General features: G+C 57.2%; 1 protein-coding gene across 7 annotated transcripts in view; it reads right to left on the bottom strand.

The window, feature by feature from the left end:
- Positions 1 to 15,665, bottom strand: part of SPTBN4 (spectrin beta, non-erythrocytic 4) — a 68,373-nt gene that overhangs the window by 29,327 nt on the left and 23,381 nt on the right. For all 7 annotated transcript variants that reach the window (XR_010443319.1, XM_064738004.1, XM_064738005.1 and 4 more), the window contains 2 exons: positions 9,879 to 10,028; positions 1,662 to 1,934 (listed from right to left, as the gene is read on the bottom strand). Coding sequence is in view for 6 of the 7 variants with exons in the window: in XM_064738004.1 (XP_064594074.1) it covers positions 1,662 to 1,934; positions 9,879 to 10,028 (423 nt within the window). In the remaining variant the exon portion in view is untranslated. The remainder of the gene's footprint in view (positions 1 to 1,661; positions 1,935 to 9,878; positions 10,029 to 15,665) is intronic.

Here is a 15,665-nt window from a genome sequence, read left to right as displayed (position 1 = left end):
AAGGCCTGGTGTCCCCCAAATTCTTGCATCCCCCCCATAACCTGATGTCCCCCAACTACCCAATGCCCCCCAACACCTGGTGTTGGTCTGGTGACCATCCAAACATCTGAGGACCATCCAACACCTGCTGTGCCCCCCACCCCCGGTGTCCCCAACCCCTGGTGTCCCCCAACATCTGGTGACCATCCAAGACCTGGTGCCACCCCAACACTCAATGTTCCTCCAAGATCCAACATCTCCCCAGGACCCAACATCTCTCCAAGGCCTGGTGTCCCCTCAACACCTGGTGTCCCTCCCAAAGTCTGCTGTCCCTCAAGGCCTGGTGTCCCCCCGATATCTGATGACCATCCAAACATCTGGTGACCACCCAGGACCTGCTGTTCTCCGTAACTTCCCAGCACTCAATGTCCCTTCATGACCCAACATCTCCCCAGGACCCAACATCTCCCCAACCCCTCTGTCCCCCAATGGCTGCTGTCCCCCAAGGCCTGGTGTCCCCCCAAGGTCTGGTATCCCCCCCATGTCCTGCTGTCCATCTGTCCCCCATGTCCATCTGTCCCCCATGACCTGCTGTCCATCTGTTCCCATCCCTGCTGTCCATCTGTCCCCATGTCCATCTGTCCCCATCCCTGCTGTCCATCTGTCCCCATCCCTGCTGTCCTCATGTCCATCTGTCCCCACGTCCATCTGTCCCCACGCACCTGCAGCCGGTGGAGCTGCCGGCTGACGCTGCGCAGGTCGGAGCTGCCCATGTCCATCTGTCCCCACGTCCATCTGTCCCCATCCCTGCTGTCCATCTGTCCCCATGTCCATCTGTCCCCATGTCCATCTGTCCCCACGTCCATCTGTCCCCATCCCTGCTGTCCTGTGCCCACCTGCAGCCGGTGGAGCTGCCGGCTGACGCTGCGCAGGTCGGAGCCGCTGCTCACTGCTGTCCCCTGCTGTCCCCACGTCCATCTGTCCCCATCCCTGCTGTCCATCTGTCCCCATCCCTGCTGTCCATCTGTCCCCATGTCCATCTGTCCCCACGTCCATCTGTCCCCATGTCCATCTGTCCCCACGTCCATCTGTCCCCATCCCGTCTGTCCCCACGCACCTGCAGCCGGTGGAGCTGCCGGCTGACGCTGCGCAGGTCGGAGCTGCCCATGTCCATCTGTCCCTATGTCCATCTCTCCCCATCCCGTCTGTCCCCATGTCCATCTGACCCCATCCCTGCTGTCCATCTGTCCCCATCCCTGCTGTCCATCTGTCCCCACGTCCATCTGTCCCCATCCCATCTGTCCCCACGCACCTGCAGCCGGTGGAGCTGCCGGCTGACGCTGCGCAGGTCGGAGCTGCCCATGTCCATCTGTCCCCATGTCCATCTGTCCCCATGTCCATCTGTCCCCACGTCCATCTGTCCCCATCCCTGCTGTCCATCTGTCCCCATGTCCATCTGTCCCCACGTCCATCTGTCCCCATGTCCATCTGTCCTGTGCCCACCTGCAGCCGGTGGAGCTGCCGGCTGACACTGTGCAGGTCGGAGCTGCCCATGTCCATCTGTCCCCATCCCTGCTGTCCCCATGTCCATCTGTCCCCATCCCTGCTGTCCATCTGTCCCCATCCCTGCTGTCCATCTGTCCCCACGTCCATCTGTCCCCATCCCGTCTGTCCCCACGCACCTGCAGCCGGTGGAGCTGCCGGCTGACGCTGCGCAGGTCGGAGCTGCCGCCGCCGCCCCCGACGCTCTCGAGCTGCTCCTCGAGCCGGCCCAGCCGCGCCTCCACGTCGGCGAAGCTCCGCGCCAGGCGCTCGGCGGCCGCCGCCTCGGCCAAGCGCCGGCTCCGCGCCTGGCTGGAGCTCTCCAGCTCCTGCCAGCAGCGCCGCAGCTCCTCCAGCTGCCGCCGCACGGCCCCGCTCAGCTCCGGCTTGGCCTGCACCAGCTCCTCGCCCTCCTGGAGATGGGGATGCGGTGAGCGAGGTGGGACCCCAAAACTGATCTCGAGGGGTTGGGGTGGTGGGGAGCAAGGTGGGACCCCAAAACTCATCTCAAGGGGTTGGGGTGGTGGGGAGCAAGGTGGGACCCCAAAATTGATCTCAATGGGTTGGGGAGATGTTGGGGGAGCTCCTCATGTTCTAGAGTGGAGTTTGGGGTGAGGTGGGACCCCAAAATTCATCATGAGGAGCTGGGGAGATGTTGGGGCTGCTCCTCATCTTCTCATTGGGGTTACGGGGTCAAGGTGGGGATTCGGAATCAAGGTGGGACCCCAAAATTGATCTTGAGGGGTGGGGGAGATGTTGGGGGAGCTCCTCATGTTCTAGGGTGGGCTTGGGGTGAGGTGGGACCCCAAAACTCATCACGAGAGGTGGGGGAGATGTTGGGGATGCTCTTCGCCCTCCTGGAGGTGGGGTTGGGGTGAGCGAGGTGGGACCCCAAAATTGATCTTGAGGGGTTGAGGTGGTGGGGAGCAAGGTGGGACCCCAAAATTGATCTCAATGGGTTGGGAGATGTTGGAGCTGCTCCACCTTTTCTGGGGTGGGGTTTAGGGCAAGGTGGGACCCCAAAATTCACCACAAGGGGTTGGGGTGGTGGGGAGCAAAGTGGGACCCCAAAATTGATCTCAATGGGTTGGGGAGATGTTGGAGCTGCTCCACATTTTCTGGGGTGGGGTTTAGGGCAAGGTGGGACCCCAAAATTCACCACAAGGGGTTGGGGAGATGTTGGGGGAACTCCTCATATTCTAGGGTGGAGTTTGGGGTGAGGTGGGACCCCAAAATTGATCTCAAGGGGTTGGGGAGATGTTGGGGGAGCTCCTCATGTTCTAGGGTGGGCTTGGGGTGAGGTGGGACCCCAACATTGACCTCGAGGGGTTGGGGTGGTGGGGAGCAAGGTGGGACCCCAAAATTGATCACAAATGGTTGGGGAGATGTTTGGGTAAATCCTCTCCTTCCTGGGATGGGGTTTGGGGGTCAAGATGGGGTTTAGGAGCAAGGTGGGACCCCAAAATTCATCACGAATGGTTGGGGAGATGTTGGGGGAGCTCCTCATGTTCTAGAGTGGAGTTTGGGGTGAGGTGGGACCCCAAAACTGATCTCGAGGGGTTGAGGTGGTGAGGTGCAAGGTGGGACCCCAAAATTCATCACGAATGGTTGGGGAGATGTTGGGGCAGCTCCTCATGTTCTAGGGTGGTTTGGGGCCAAGGTGGGACCCCAAACCTGATCTCGAGGGGTTGGGGAGATGTTGGGGCTGCTCCTCATCTTCTCATTGGGGTTATGGGGTCAAGGTGGGGATTCGGAATCAAGGTGGGACCCCAAAATTGATCACAAATGGTTGGGGAGATGTTGGGGGAGCTCCTCATGTTCTAGAGTGGAGTTTGGGGTGAGGTGGGACCCCAAAATTCACCATGAGGAGCTGGGGAGATGTTGGGGCTGCTCCTCATCTTCTCATTGGGGTTACAGGGTCAAGGTGGGGATTTGGAATCAAGGTGGGACCCCAAAATTGATCTCAATGGGTTGGGGAGATGTTGGGGGAGCTCCTCATGTTCTAGGGTGGGCTAGGGGTGAGGTGGGACCCCAAAATTCATCTCGAGGGGTGGGGAGATTTTGGGGGAGCTCCTCGCCCTCCTGGAGGTGGGGTTGGGGTGAGGTGGGACCCCAAAATTGATCTCGAGGGGTTGGGGTGGTGGGGAGCAAGGTGGGACCCCAAAATTGATCTCAATGGGTTGGGGAGATGTTGGAGCTGCTCCACATTTTCTGCGGTGGGGTTTAGGGCAAGGTGGGACCCCAAAATTCATCATGAGGTGTTGGGATGGTGGGGAGCAAGGTGGGACCCCAAAATTGATCTCAATGGGTTGGGGAGATGTTGGAGCAGCTCCTCATGTTCTAGAGTGGGGTTGGGGTGAGGTGGGACCCCAAAATTCATCCCAAGGAGTTGGGGAGATGTTGGGGCAGCTCCCATTGTCCTAGGGTGGGCTTGGGGTGAGGTGGGACCCCAACATTGATATCGAGGGGTTGAGGTGGTGGGGAGCAAGGTGGGACCCCAAAATTGATCACAAATGGTTGGGGAGATGTTTGGGTAAATCCTCTCCTTCCTGGGATGGGGTTTGGGGGTCAAGATGGGGTTTAGGAGCAAGGTGGGACCCCAAAATTCATCACGAATGGTTGGGGAGATGTTGGAGCAGCTCCTCACATTCTAGGGTGGTTTGGGGCCAAGGTGGGACCCCAAAACTGATCTCGAGGGGTTGGGGAGATGTTGGGGCTGCTCCTCATCTTCTCATTGGGGTTGTGGGGTCAAGGTGGGGATTCGGAATCAAGGTGGGACCCCAAAATTGATCTTGAGGGGTGGGGGAGATGTTGGGGCAGCTCCTCATGTTCTAGGGTGGGGTTTGGGGTGAGGTGGGACCCCAAAATTCATCATGAGGAGCTGGGGGGATGTTGGGGCTGCTCCTCATCTTCTCATTGGGGTTACAGAGTCAAGGTGGGGATTCGGAATCAAGGTGGGACCCCAAAATTGATCTTGAGGGTGGGGGAGATGCTGGGGGAGCTCCTCATATTCTACAGTGGGGCTGGGGTGAGGTGGGACCCCAAAACTGATCTTGAGGAGTTGGGGAGATGTTGAGGCAGCTTCTATTGTCCTAGGGTGGGCTTGGGGTGAGGTGGGACCCCAACATTGATATCGAGGGGTTGGGGTGGTGGTGGAGCAAGGTGGGACCCCAAAATTGATCTCAAAGGGTGGGGGAGATGTTGGGGCAGCTCCTCATGTTCTAGGGTGGAGTTTGGGGTGAGGTGGGACCCCAAAACTCATCTCGAGGGGTGGGGGAGATGTTGGGGGAGCTCCTCGCCCTCCTGGAGGTGGGGATGGGGTGAGCGAGGTGGGACCCCAAAACTGATCTTGAGGGGTTGAGGTGGTGGGGAGCAAGGTGGGACCCCAAAATTGATCTCAATGGGTTGGGGAGATGTTGGAGCTGCTCCACCTTTTCTGGGGTGGGGTTTAGGGCAAGGTGGGACCCCAAAATTCATCATGAGGTGTTGGGGTGGTGGGGAGCAAGGTGGGACCCCAAAATTCATCACAAATGGTTGGGGAGATGTTGGGGGAGCTCCTCACGTTCTACGGTGGAGTTTGGGGTGAGGTGGGACCCCAAAATTGATCTCAAAGGGTGGGGAGATGTTGGGGCTGCTCCTCATCTTCTCACTGGGGTTACAGGGTCAAGGTGGGGATTTGGAATCAAGGTGGGACCCCAAAATTGATCTTGAGGGGTGGGGGAGATGTTGGGGCAGCTCCTCATGTTCTGGGGTGGGGTTTGGGGTGAGGTGGGACCCCAAAATTCATCATGAGGAGCTGGGGAGATGTTGGGGCTGCTCCTCATCTTCTCATTGGGGTTATGGGGTCAAGGTGGGACCCCAAAATTGATCTCAAAGGGTTGGGGAGATGTTGGGGCAGCTCCTCATGTTCTAGGGTGGGCTTGGGGTGAGGTGGGACCCCAACATTGATCTCGAGGGGTTGGGGTGGTGGGGGGGACACTGAGGGGACACTGGGGACGTTTTGGGGCGGCCACCATGGGGGGGACAATGAGGGGGAGGGGACACAAAGGGGACAGTTTGGGGGGGGTGACACGGGGGGAGGTGACACAGGGTGGGGGGGACACACAGGGGGTGACACACAGGGGACAGGGGGGACACACAGGGGGTGACACACAGGGGACAGGGGGGACACACAGGGGGTGACACGGGGGGAGGTGACACGGGGTGTGGGGGACACACAGGGGGTGACACACAGGGGACAGGGGGGACACCACGGGGAGGTGACAGCGGCTGGGGACACACAGGGGACACACGGGGAGGTGACACGGGGTGGGGGACACCGGGGGGGGGAGGGGACACAAGCAGGGGTGACAGGGGTTGGGGACACGGGGGGGGGACACAGAGGGGACACCACGGGGAGGTGACACGGGATGGGGGGACACGGGGCAGTGACACACGGTGGGGGGACACACGAGTGGAGGTGACACGAGGGGGAGGTGACACAGGGAGGTGACATGAGCGAGGGGGGTGACACAAGGGGGAGGGGACATGGGCAGGATCCACATGGGGGACACAATGGGGGGGTGACACGGGTTGGGGACACTCGGGGGACACAAGGGGGGAGTGACACGAGTGGAGGTGACACGGGTGGGGGTGACATGATTGGGGGGGGACACACGGGGGAGTGACACGAGTGGGGGGTGACACCGGGTGAGGGGGACACGGAGGAGGTGACACGGGCGGTGACACACGGGGGAGGTGACACAGGGAGGACCCACAGGGGAGGTGACACAGATTGGGGACACTCGGGGGACACATGGGAGGGGGGGAGTGACACGAGTGGAGGTGACACGGGTGGGGGTGACACATGGGGGACGCACGGGGAGGGGGTGACACCGGGTGAGGGGACACAGGGAGGGGACACGGTGGGAGTGACACACGGGGGGGGAGTGACACAAGGGGGAGGTGACACCAGTGGGGGTGACACAGGGAGGGGACATGGGGGAGTGACACAGGGTGGGCGGACACTCGGGGGACACACGGGGGGGGGTGACACGAGTGGGAATGACAGGAGGGGAGAGGGGACACGGGGGGAGTGACACACGGGGGAGGGTGACACAGGCTGGGGACACTCGGGGGACACACGGGGGGAGTGACACAAGGGGGAGGTGACACAAGGGGGAGGTGACACAGGGAGGGGGACATGGGGGAGTGACACGGGTTGGGGACACGGTGGGGGGACACACGGGGGGAGCGACACGAGTGGGGCTGACACGAGGAGGGGACACCGGGAGAGGTGACACGGGTTGGGGACACTCGGGGGACACAAGGGGGAGGTGACAAGGTGGGGGGGGAAACGGGGGGAGTGACACACGGGGGGAGTGACACCAGTGGGGGGGACACAGGGAGGGGACCCACAGGGGAGGTGACACAGGCTGGGGACACATGGGGGGGAGTGACACGAGTGAAGGTGACACGGGTGGGGGTGACACATGGGGGACACACGGGAGGGGGTGACATGATTGGGGGGAGACACATGGGGGAGTGACACGAGTGGGGGTGACACCGGGTGAGGGGGACACGGGGGAGGTGACACGGGCGGTGACACAAGGGGGAGGTGACACAGGGAGGACCCACAGGGGAGGTGACACAGATTGGGGACACTCGGGGGACACATGGGGGGGGAGTGACACGAGTGGAGGTGACACCGGGTGAGGGGACACAGGGAGGGGACACGGTGGGAGTGACACACGGGGGCGAGTGACACAAGGGGAGGTGACACCAGTGGGGGGGACACAGGGAGGGGACACACGGGAGGGGTGACACGGGTTGGGGACACACGGGGGACACACGGGAGAGTGACATGAGTGGGGCTGACACGAGGAGGTGACACGGGTTGGGGGTGACACAGGGAGGGGACATGGGGGGGTGGCACAGGGTGGGTGGACACTCGGGGGACACACGGGGGGGGGGTGACACGAGTGGGAATGACAGGAGGGGGAGGGGACACGGGGGGAGTGACACACGGGGGAGGGTGACACAGGGTGGGGACACTCGGGGGACACACGAGTGGGAGTGACACACGGGGGGGAGTGACACAAGGGGGAGGTGACACAGGGAGGGGACATGGGGGAGTGACACGGGTTGGGGACACGGTGGGATGACACACGGGGGGGCAGTGACACACGGGGGGAGTGACACCAGTGGGGGTGACACAGGGAGGGGACCCACAGGGAGGTGACACAGGCTGGGGAAACATGGGGGGAGTGACACGAGTGGAGGTGACACGGGTGGGGGTGACACATGGGGGACGCACGGGAGGGGTGACACGGGTTGGGGACACACGGGGGGGTGACACGAGTGGGGGTGACACCGGGTGAGGGGGACACGGGGGAGGTGACACGGGCGGTGACACAAGGGGGAGGTGACACAGGGAGGGGACACGGTGGGAGTGACACACGGGGCGAGTGACACCAGTGGGGGTGACACGGGTTGGGGACACACGGGAGAGTGACATGAGTGGGGCTGACACGAGGAGGTGACACAGGTTGGGGGTGACACAGGGAGGGGACATGGGGGGGTGGCACAGAGTGGGCGGACACTCGGGGGACACACGGGGGGGGGGGTGACACGAGTGGGAATGACAGGAGGGGGAGGGGACACGGGGGGAGTGACACACGGGGGGGGGTGACACAGCTTGGGGACACTCGGGGGACACACGAGTGGGAGTGACACACGGTGGGGAGTGACACAAGGGGGAGGTGACACAGGCTGGGGACACATGGGGGGGAGTGACACGAGTGGAGGTGACACGGGTGGGGGGGACACATGGGGGACGCACGGGAGGGGGGTGACATGATTGGGGGGGGGGACACACGGGGGGGTGACACGAGGGGAGGTGACACCGGGTGAGGGGGACACGGGGGGGGTGACACGGGCGGTGACACAAGGGGGAGGTGACACAGGGAGGACCCACAGGGGAGGTGACACAGATTGGGGACACTTGGGGGACACATGGGGGGGGGGGAGTGACACGAGTGGAGGTGACACGGGTGGGGGTGACACGGGTGGGGGTGACACATGGGGGACGCACGGGAGGGGGTGACACCGGGTGAGGGGACACAGGGAGGGGACACGGTCGGAGTGACACACGGGGGGAGAGTGACACACGGGGGAGGTGACACGAGTGGGGGTGACACAGGGAGGGGACACACGGGAGGGGTGACACGGGTTGGGGACACTCGGGGGACACAAGGGGGAGGTGACAAGATGGGGGGGGAAACGGGGGGAGTGACACACGGGGGGAGCAATGCCAGTGGGGGTGACACGGGGAGGGGACCCACAGGGGAGGTGACACAGGGGGGGGACACACGGGGGGGAGTGACACGAGTGGGGGTGACACCAGTGGGGGTGACACATGGGGGACGCACGGGAGGGGGTGACATGATTGGGGGGGGACACACGGGGGAGTGACACGAGTGGGGGTGACACCGGGGGAGGGGGACACGGGGGAGGTGACACGGGCGGTGACACAGGGGGGACCCACAGGGGAGGTGACACAGATTGGGGACACTCGGGGGACACTCGGGAGGGGAGTGACACGAGTGGAGGTGACACACGGGGGAGGCGACACCACGTGCGCCTGATGGCGGGGGGGGGGAAAGGGGACGTGACACCCCTTGGTTGCCTCGGCTCCCAACGGACTCAACCAAAATTTGGGAACGGGGGGGGGGGTGGGGTGGTGGGTCGGGAGGGGGCGGGACGCGCGCGTGGGGGGTGGGTGGCGGGGCGTGCAGGAGGAGGGCGGGGGGTGCAGGAGGAGGGCGGGGCGTGCAGGAGGGGGCGGGACGGGGGCGTGGGGGGCGGGGCGTGCAGGAGGGGGCGGAGCGGGCAGGAGGGGGCGGGGCGAGCAGGAGGTGGGCGGGGCGTGCAGGAGGGGGGCGGGGCGGGCAGGAGGGGGGCGGAACCCGCGCGTGGGGGGCGGGGCGTGCAGGAGGGGGGCGGGGCGTGCAGGAGGGGGGCGGGGGGTGCAGAAGGTGGGCGGGGCGGGCAGGAGGAGGGCGGGGCGTGCAGGAGGGGGAGGGGGGTGCAGGAGGAGGGCGGGGCGGGCAGGAGGGGGGCGGGGCGGGCAGGAGGGGGGCGGGGCGTGCAGGAGGGGGGCGGGGCGTGCAGGAGGTGGCGGGGCGTGCAGGAGGGGGGCGGGGCGTGCAGGAGGAGGGTGGGGGCGTGCGGGAGGAGGGCGGGGCGTGCAGGAGGAGGGCGGGGCGTGCATGAGGGGGGGCGGGGCGTGCAGGAGGGGGGCGGGGCAGCGCGCCAGCATCACCCACCCCCCCCCCCCCCCCCCCCCCCCCTCCCCCCCCCCCCCCCCCCAATGGAACCTTCTCGATCCTCTGGAGCCACTCGCGGTTCTGCGCCAGCTCCGCCAGGAACGCCGGGTGCTGCAGCCACGGCTTGGGGGGCGCCCGCGGGGGGGGGTCCCGCGTGGGGTCGGCGGCCATCAGCGCCTTCTCGCGGGCCCACGCATCCAACTGCGGGGGGAGCGCCACGGTGGGCGGGGGGGGAGAGACCCCCACTTGGTACCACCCCCCCCCGAAAAAATTATAAAAATTAAAATAAATTTAAAAAAAAAATCCCACCCCAACAAAATAAAAAAAAAAAATCGGGAGGAGCTTCTTCTTCAAAAAAAAAAAAAATCAAAATATTCCCCCCCCCCTAAAAAAATAATTCAGGGGTCTCCTCTTTTACTGTTAAAAATTAAGAAAAAAAAATCCCACACCAGAAAAAATAAAAAAAAAAAATCGGGAGGAGCTTCTTCTTCAAAAAAATAAAAATCAGAATATTGCCCCCTCCCCTAAAAAAATAATTCAGGAGTCTGCTATTTTACTGTTAAAAATTAAGAAAAAAAAATCCCACACAAAAAAAAATCGGGAGGAGCTTCCTGGTTTTTTTATTTAAAAAATGAAAATATTCCCCCACCCCTAAAAAAAATAATTCAGGGGTCTCCTCTTTTACTGTTAAAAATTAAAAAAAAAAAAATACCACAAAAAAAAAAAAAATATATATATATGTCGGGAGGAGCTTGTTCTTAAAAAAAAAATAAAAAAAAAAAATATATATATCAAGAGGAGCTTGTTCTTAAAAAAAAAAAAAAAATCAAAATATTCCCCCTCCTCCCCTAAAAAAAATAATTCAGGGGTCTCCTCTTTTACTGTTAAAAATTAAAAAAAAAAAAAATCCCACCAAAAAAAAAAAAAATATCGGGAGGAGGTTTTTCTGTAAAAAAAAAAAAAAATCAAAATATTCCCCCCTCTGAAAAAAAAATATAATTCAGGGGTCTCCTCTTTTATTCTTAAAAAAAAATCAAAATATTCCCCCCTCTAAAAAGAAAAAATAATTTAGGGGCCTCCTGGTTTTTTCTAAAAATATCTAAATAATTTTCCCTCCCCCTCAAAAAAAAAAAAAAAAAAAAAAAAAAAATCAGGGGCCTCTTTTCTCTTAAAAAAAATCTAAATTAATTCTCCCCTCTCTAAATATATAATCCAGGGGTCTCCTCTTATTCTTAAAAAAAAAAAAAAATCTAAATAAATTCCCTCATTCCAAAAAAAAATTATTGGGCCTCCTCTTTAATTCTTAAAAAAAATCAAAATATTCCCCCCTCTAAAAAAAAATATAATTCAGGGGTCTCCTCTTTTATTCTTAAAAAAAATCTAAATAAATTCCCCCTCCTCCAAAAAAAATAAAAATCAGGCGAATTCTCTTTTTTTCTTAAAAATAATTAAATATTCCCCCCCCCAAAAAAAAATCGGGAGTTGCTTCCCCTCTTTTTCCCCCCCAAAAAAAAATAAAATCAGGAGAAAGGACCCCACTTTTTTCCTAAAAAATAAAATAAATTAGAAGCCCCCTCCTCTTGTTATAAAAAGAAAATAAATTCGAATCCCCCCACTCTGTTTTTCTCCCTTTTTTTGCCCCAAAAATTCCAGAGGGGAAGGGGGAGAGGAACCCCCAGATTCGAGTAAATTAAAAAAAATAAATAAATAAATAAAGGGGAGAGGAGCCCCCCAAAAAAACCCAAAAATCTACGAGGGAGCCCCCAAAACAATCCCAGAAATAGAGAAGAAGAGCCCGAAAATAATCCCGAAAATAGAGAAGGAGACCCCAAAATAATCCCTAAAAACAAATCCCAAAAATAGGCGAGGAGACCCCAAAATAATCCCAAAAATAGAGAAGGAGACCCCAAAATAATCCCTAAAAAACAAATCCCAAAAATAGGCGAGGTGACCCCGAAAATAATCCCAAAAATAGAGAAGGAGACCCCAAAATAATCCCTAAAAAAATCCCAAAAATAGGCAAGGAGACCCCGAAAATAATCCCAAAAATAGAGAAGGAGACCCCAAAACAATCCCTAAAAAAATCCCAAAAATAGCCGAGAGGACCCCCAAAAAAATCTCAAAAAAATCCCAAAAATAGGCGAGGAGACCCCGAAAATAACCCCAAAAACAGAGAAGGAGACCCCCAAAATAATCCCTAAAAAAATCCCAAAATCAGGCGAGACCCCTCCCCCCCCCTTTCCCAAAATAAACCAAAAAAATGGGAAAGGCCGCGAGCAGCCCCCTCCCCCTCCCCTTTTTCCCCCCAAAAAACCGCGGATTTGGGGTCGGGAGGGGTCGGGGGTGAGGATGAGGATGAGGAGGGGGAGGGGGGGATGAAGATGGAGGAGGAGGAGGAGGAGGAGGAGGAGGGGGGGGGGATGGAGATGACGGAGGGCGAAGGAGAAGGAGGATGAGGATGAAGGCGATGGAGAGGAAGGCTCCGGAGGCTGCGGGAGGAGGAGGCCGCGGAGGGTGAGGATGAGGAGGGTGAGGGTGAAGGCGCTGCCGGCCGTGATGCAGCAGAACCCGGGCGGAGCGAGCGCCGGATGAGCCCGAGCAGATCCGGCCGAAAAATCCCCGCGGCGGGAGCGGGAGCGGGAGCGGCAACGGAGCCCGGGAATGCCCCAGATCCACCCGAAATCACCCCGAAATCACCCCGAAAATAGCCCAAAATCCACACAAAATCACCCCCAAAATCCACACAAAAATAGCCCAAAATCCACACAAAATCACCCCAAAATCACCCCAAAAATAGCCCAAATTCACCCCGAAATCACCCCGAAAATAGCCCAAAATCCACACAAAATCACCCCAAAAATAGCCCAAAATCCACACAAAATCACCCCCAAAATCACCCCAAAAATAGCCCAAAATCCACACAAAATCACCCCCAAAATCACCCCAAAAATAGCCCAAAATCCACACAAAATCACCCCAAATCCACACAAAAAGCCCAAATTCACCCCCAAAATACCCCCAAAATCCCCACAAAATCCACCCCAAATCCACCCTAAATCACCCCAAAATCCACACAAAAATAGCCCAAAATCCACACAAAATCCACCCCAAATCACACGGAAATCACCCCAAAAATAGCCCAAATTCACCCCCAAAATCCACACAAAATCACCCCAAAAATACCCCAAATTCACCCCAAAATCCCCACAAAATCACCCCAAAAATAGCCCAAAATCCACACAAAATCACCCCCAAAATCCACCCCAAATCACCCCAAAAATACCCCAAATTCACCCCAAATCCACCCTAAATCACCCCGAAAATAGCCCAAAATCCACACAAAATCACCCCCAAAATCCACCCCAAATCACACGGAAATCACCCCAAAAATAGCCCAAATTCACCCCCAAAATCCCCACAAAATCACCCCAAAAATAGCCCAAAATCCACACAAAATCACCCCAAAAATCCACCCGAAATCACCCCAAAAATACCCCCAAATTCACCCCAAACCCACCCTAAATCACCCCAAAATCCCCACAAAATCCACCCCAAATCACCCCAAAATCCCCAGAAAATTCATCCCAAATCCACCAAATCCACCCAAATCACTCCAACCCCAAAATCAACAAAAAACCCACCCAAATACCAAATCACCAAAAATTACCACCAAACCACTAAATCACCCCAAATTCCAGAAAATTACATTCACCAAATTCCCCATCCCAAAATTCACCCCAAATCACCAAAATCCATCCCCAAATTCACCCCAAAATCCCCACAAAAATCCCCAAAATCAATCCACCCAAATCCACCCAAATCTCCACAAAATCCCCCAATATCACCCAAAAATCTCACCCCAAATCCATCCCGAAATCACCCTAAATCCATCCAAAATCACCCCATCACCCAAATCCCCCAAATCACCCCCCAAAAATCACTCCAAATCCAAACACCCAAAATCAATACCCAAAATACCACCCCAAATCATCCCTAAAATCACCCCAAAATCACATCCAAAATCACCCCAAAATTACCCCAAAAATCATCACCCCAAAATCCACCCCAAAATGACTCCCAAAATCCATCCAAAATCACCAATCACCCAAATCACCCCAAATATCCAAATCCCCAAAATCACCAATCACAAAATCACCCCAAAATCACCCCAACCCCCGAATGCACCCCAAAAATTGACCCCAAATCCATCCCAAAACCACCCAAAATTCACCCCAAAATCTGCCCCAAAACCACCTGAATTCACCCCAAAATTAACCCCAAATCTACCCCAAAATTGACCCCAAATCAACCCCAAATCCCCAAAATTCACCCCAAAATTCACCCCAAAATTCACCCCTAAATCCCCCCCAAAACCCCCCGAATTCACCCCAAATTCCACCAAAATTGACCCTAAATCACCCTGAATTCACCCCAAAATCCCCCAAATTCACCCCAAAATTCACCTGGAATTCACACCCCAAATCCACCCCGAAATCCCCCAAATTCACCCCAATATCACCCAAAATCCCCTGAATTCACCCCAAAATTCACCCGGAATTCACCCCAAATCCCCCAAATTCACCCCAAAATCCCCCGAATTCACCCCAAAATTAACCCCAAATCCCACCTCAAAATTGACCCCAAATCCCCCAAAATTCACCCCAAAATTCACCCCAAAATTCACCCCCAAATTCACCCCAAAATCCACCCCAAAACCCCCCAAATTCACCCCAAAATTCACCCCAAAATCCCCCAGATTCACCCCAAATCCCAAATGGGCTGAGAGATCTCCAGGGATGGACCACAGAAGGTCCCACCCCAGCACCACCGAAGCCTCCTGAGATGCTGAGGAACATCTTGAGGAACATCTTGAGGGTCTTGCAGACCCCCAAACCCAACCCCAAATCCATGGGGAGAGATCTTTGGGGCTGAGCCATCTCCTGGGATGGACCACAGAAGGTCCCACCCCAGCACCACCGAAGCCTCCTGAGATGCTGAGGAACCTCTTGAGGGAACCCTGAGGGTCTTGGAGACCCCCAAACCCAACCCCAAATCCATGGGGGGAGATCTTTGAGGAACATCTTGAGGAACCCTGAAGGTCTTGGAGACCCCCAAACTCATGGGGGGACATTTTTGGGCTGAGTCATCTCCTGGGATGGACCATGCAGGTCCCACCCTGACCTCCACCGAAGCCTCCTGAGATGCTGAGGAACCTCTGTGGGGTCTTGGAGACCCCCAAACCCAACCCCAAATCCGTGTGAGGACAAGTTTGGGTCTCACCACCCTTGTGACTGCTGAGGATGGACCACAGAAGGTCCCACCCCACCACCACCGAAGCCTCCTGAGATGCTGAGGAACATCTTGAGGAACCCCGAGGGTCTTGGAGACCCCCAAACCCAACCCCAAATCCATGGGGTGACACCTTGGGGGTGGGAGATCTCCAGGGATGGACCACGCAGGTCCCACCCCAGCACCACCGAAGCCTCCTGAGATGCTGAGGAACCTCTGTGGGGTCTTGGAGACCCCCAAACCCAACCCCAAATCCATGGGGGGAGATCTTTGAGGAACATCTTGAGGAACCCTGAAGGTCTTGGAGACCCCCAAACTCATGGGGGGACATTTTTGGGCTGAGCCATCTCCTGGGATGGACAACGCAGGTCCCACCCTGACCTCCACCGAAGCCTCCTGAGATGCTGAGGAACATCTTGAGGGTCTTGGAGACCCCCAAACCCAACCCCAAATCCGTGTGAGGACAAGTTTGGGTCTCACCACCCTTGTGACTGCTGAGGATGGACCACAGAAGGTCCCACCCCACCTGCACCGAAGCCTCCTGAGATG

The sequence above is a fragment of the Zonotrichia leucophrys genome, unplaced genomic scaffold (assembly GCF_028769735.1).
Source record: "Zonotrichia leucophrys gambelii isolate GWCS_2022_RI unplaced genomic scaffold, RI_Zleu_2.0 Scaffold_152_111051, whole genome shotgun sequence".
Taxonomy (NCBI): Eukaryota; Metazoa; Chordata; class Aves; order Passeriformes; family Passerellidae; genus Zonotrichia; species Zonotrichia leucophrys.
This window is presented reverse-complemented; position numbering and strand designations above follow the sequence as displayed.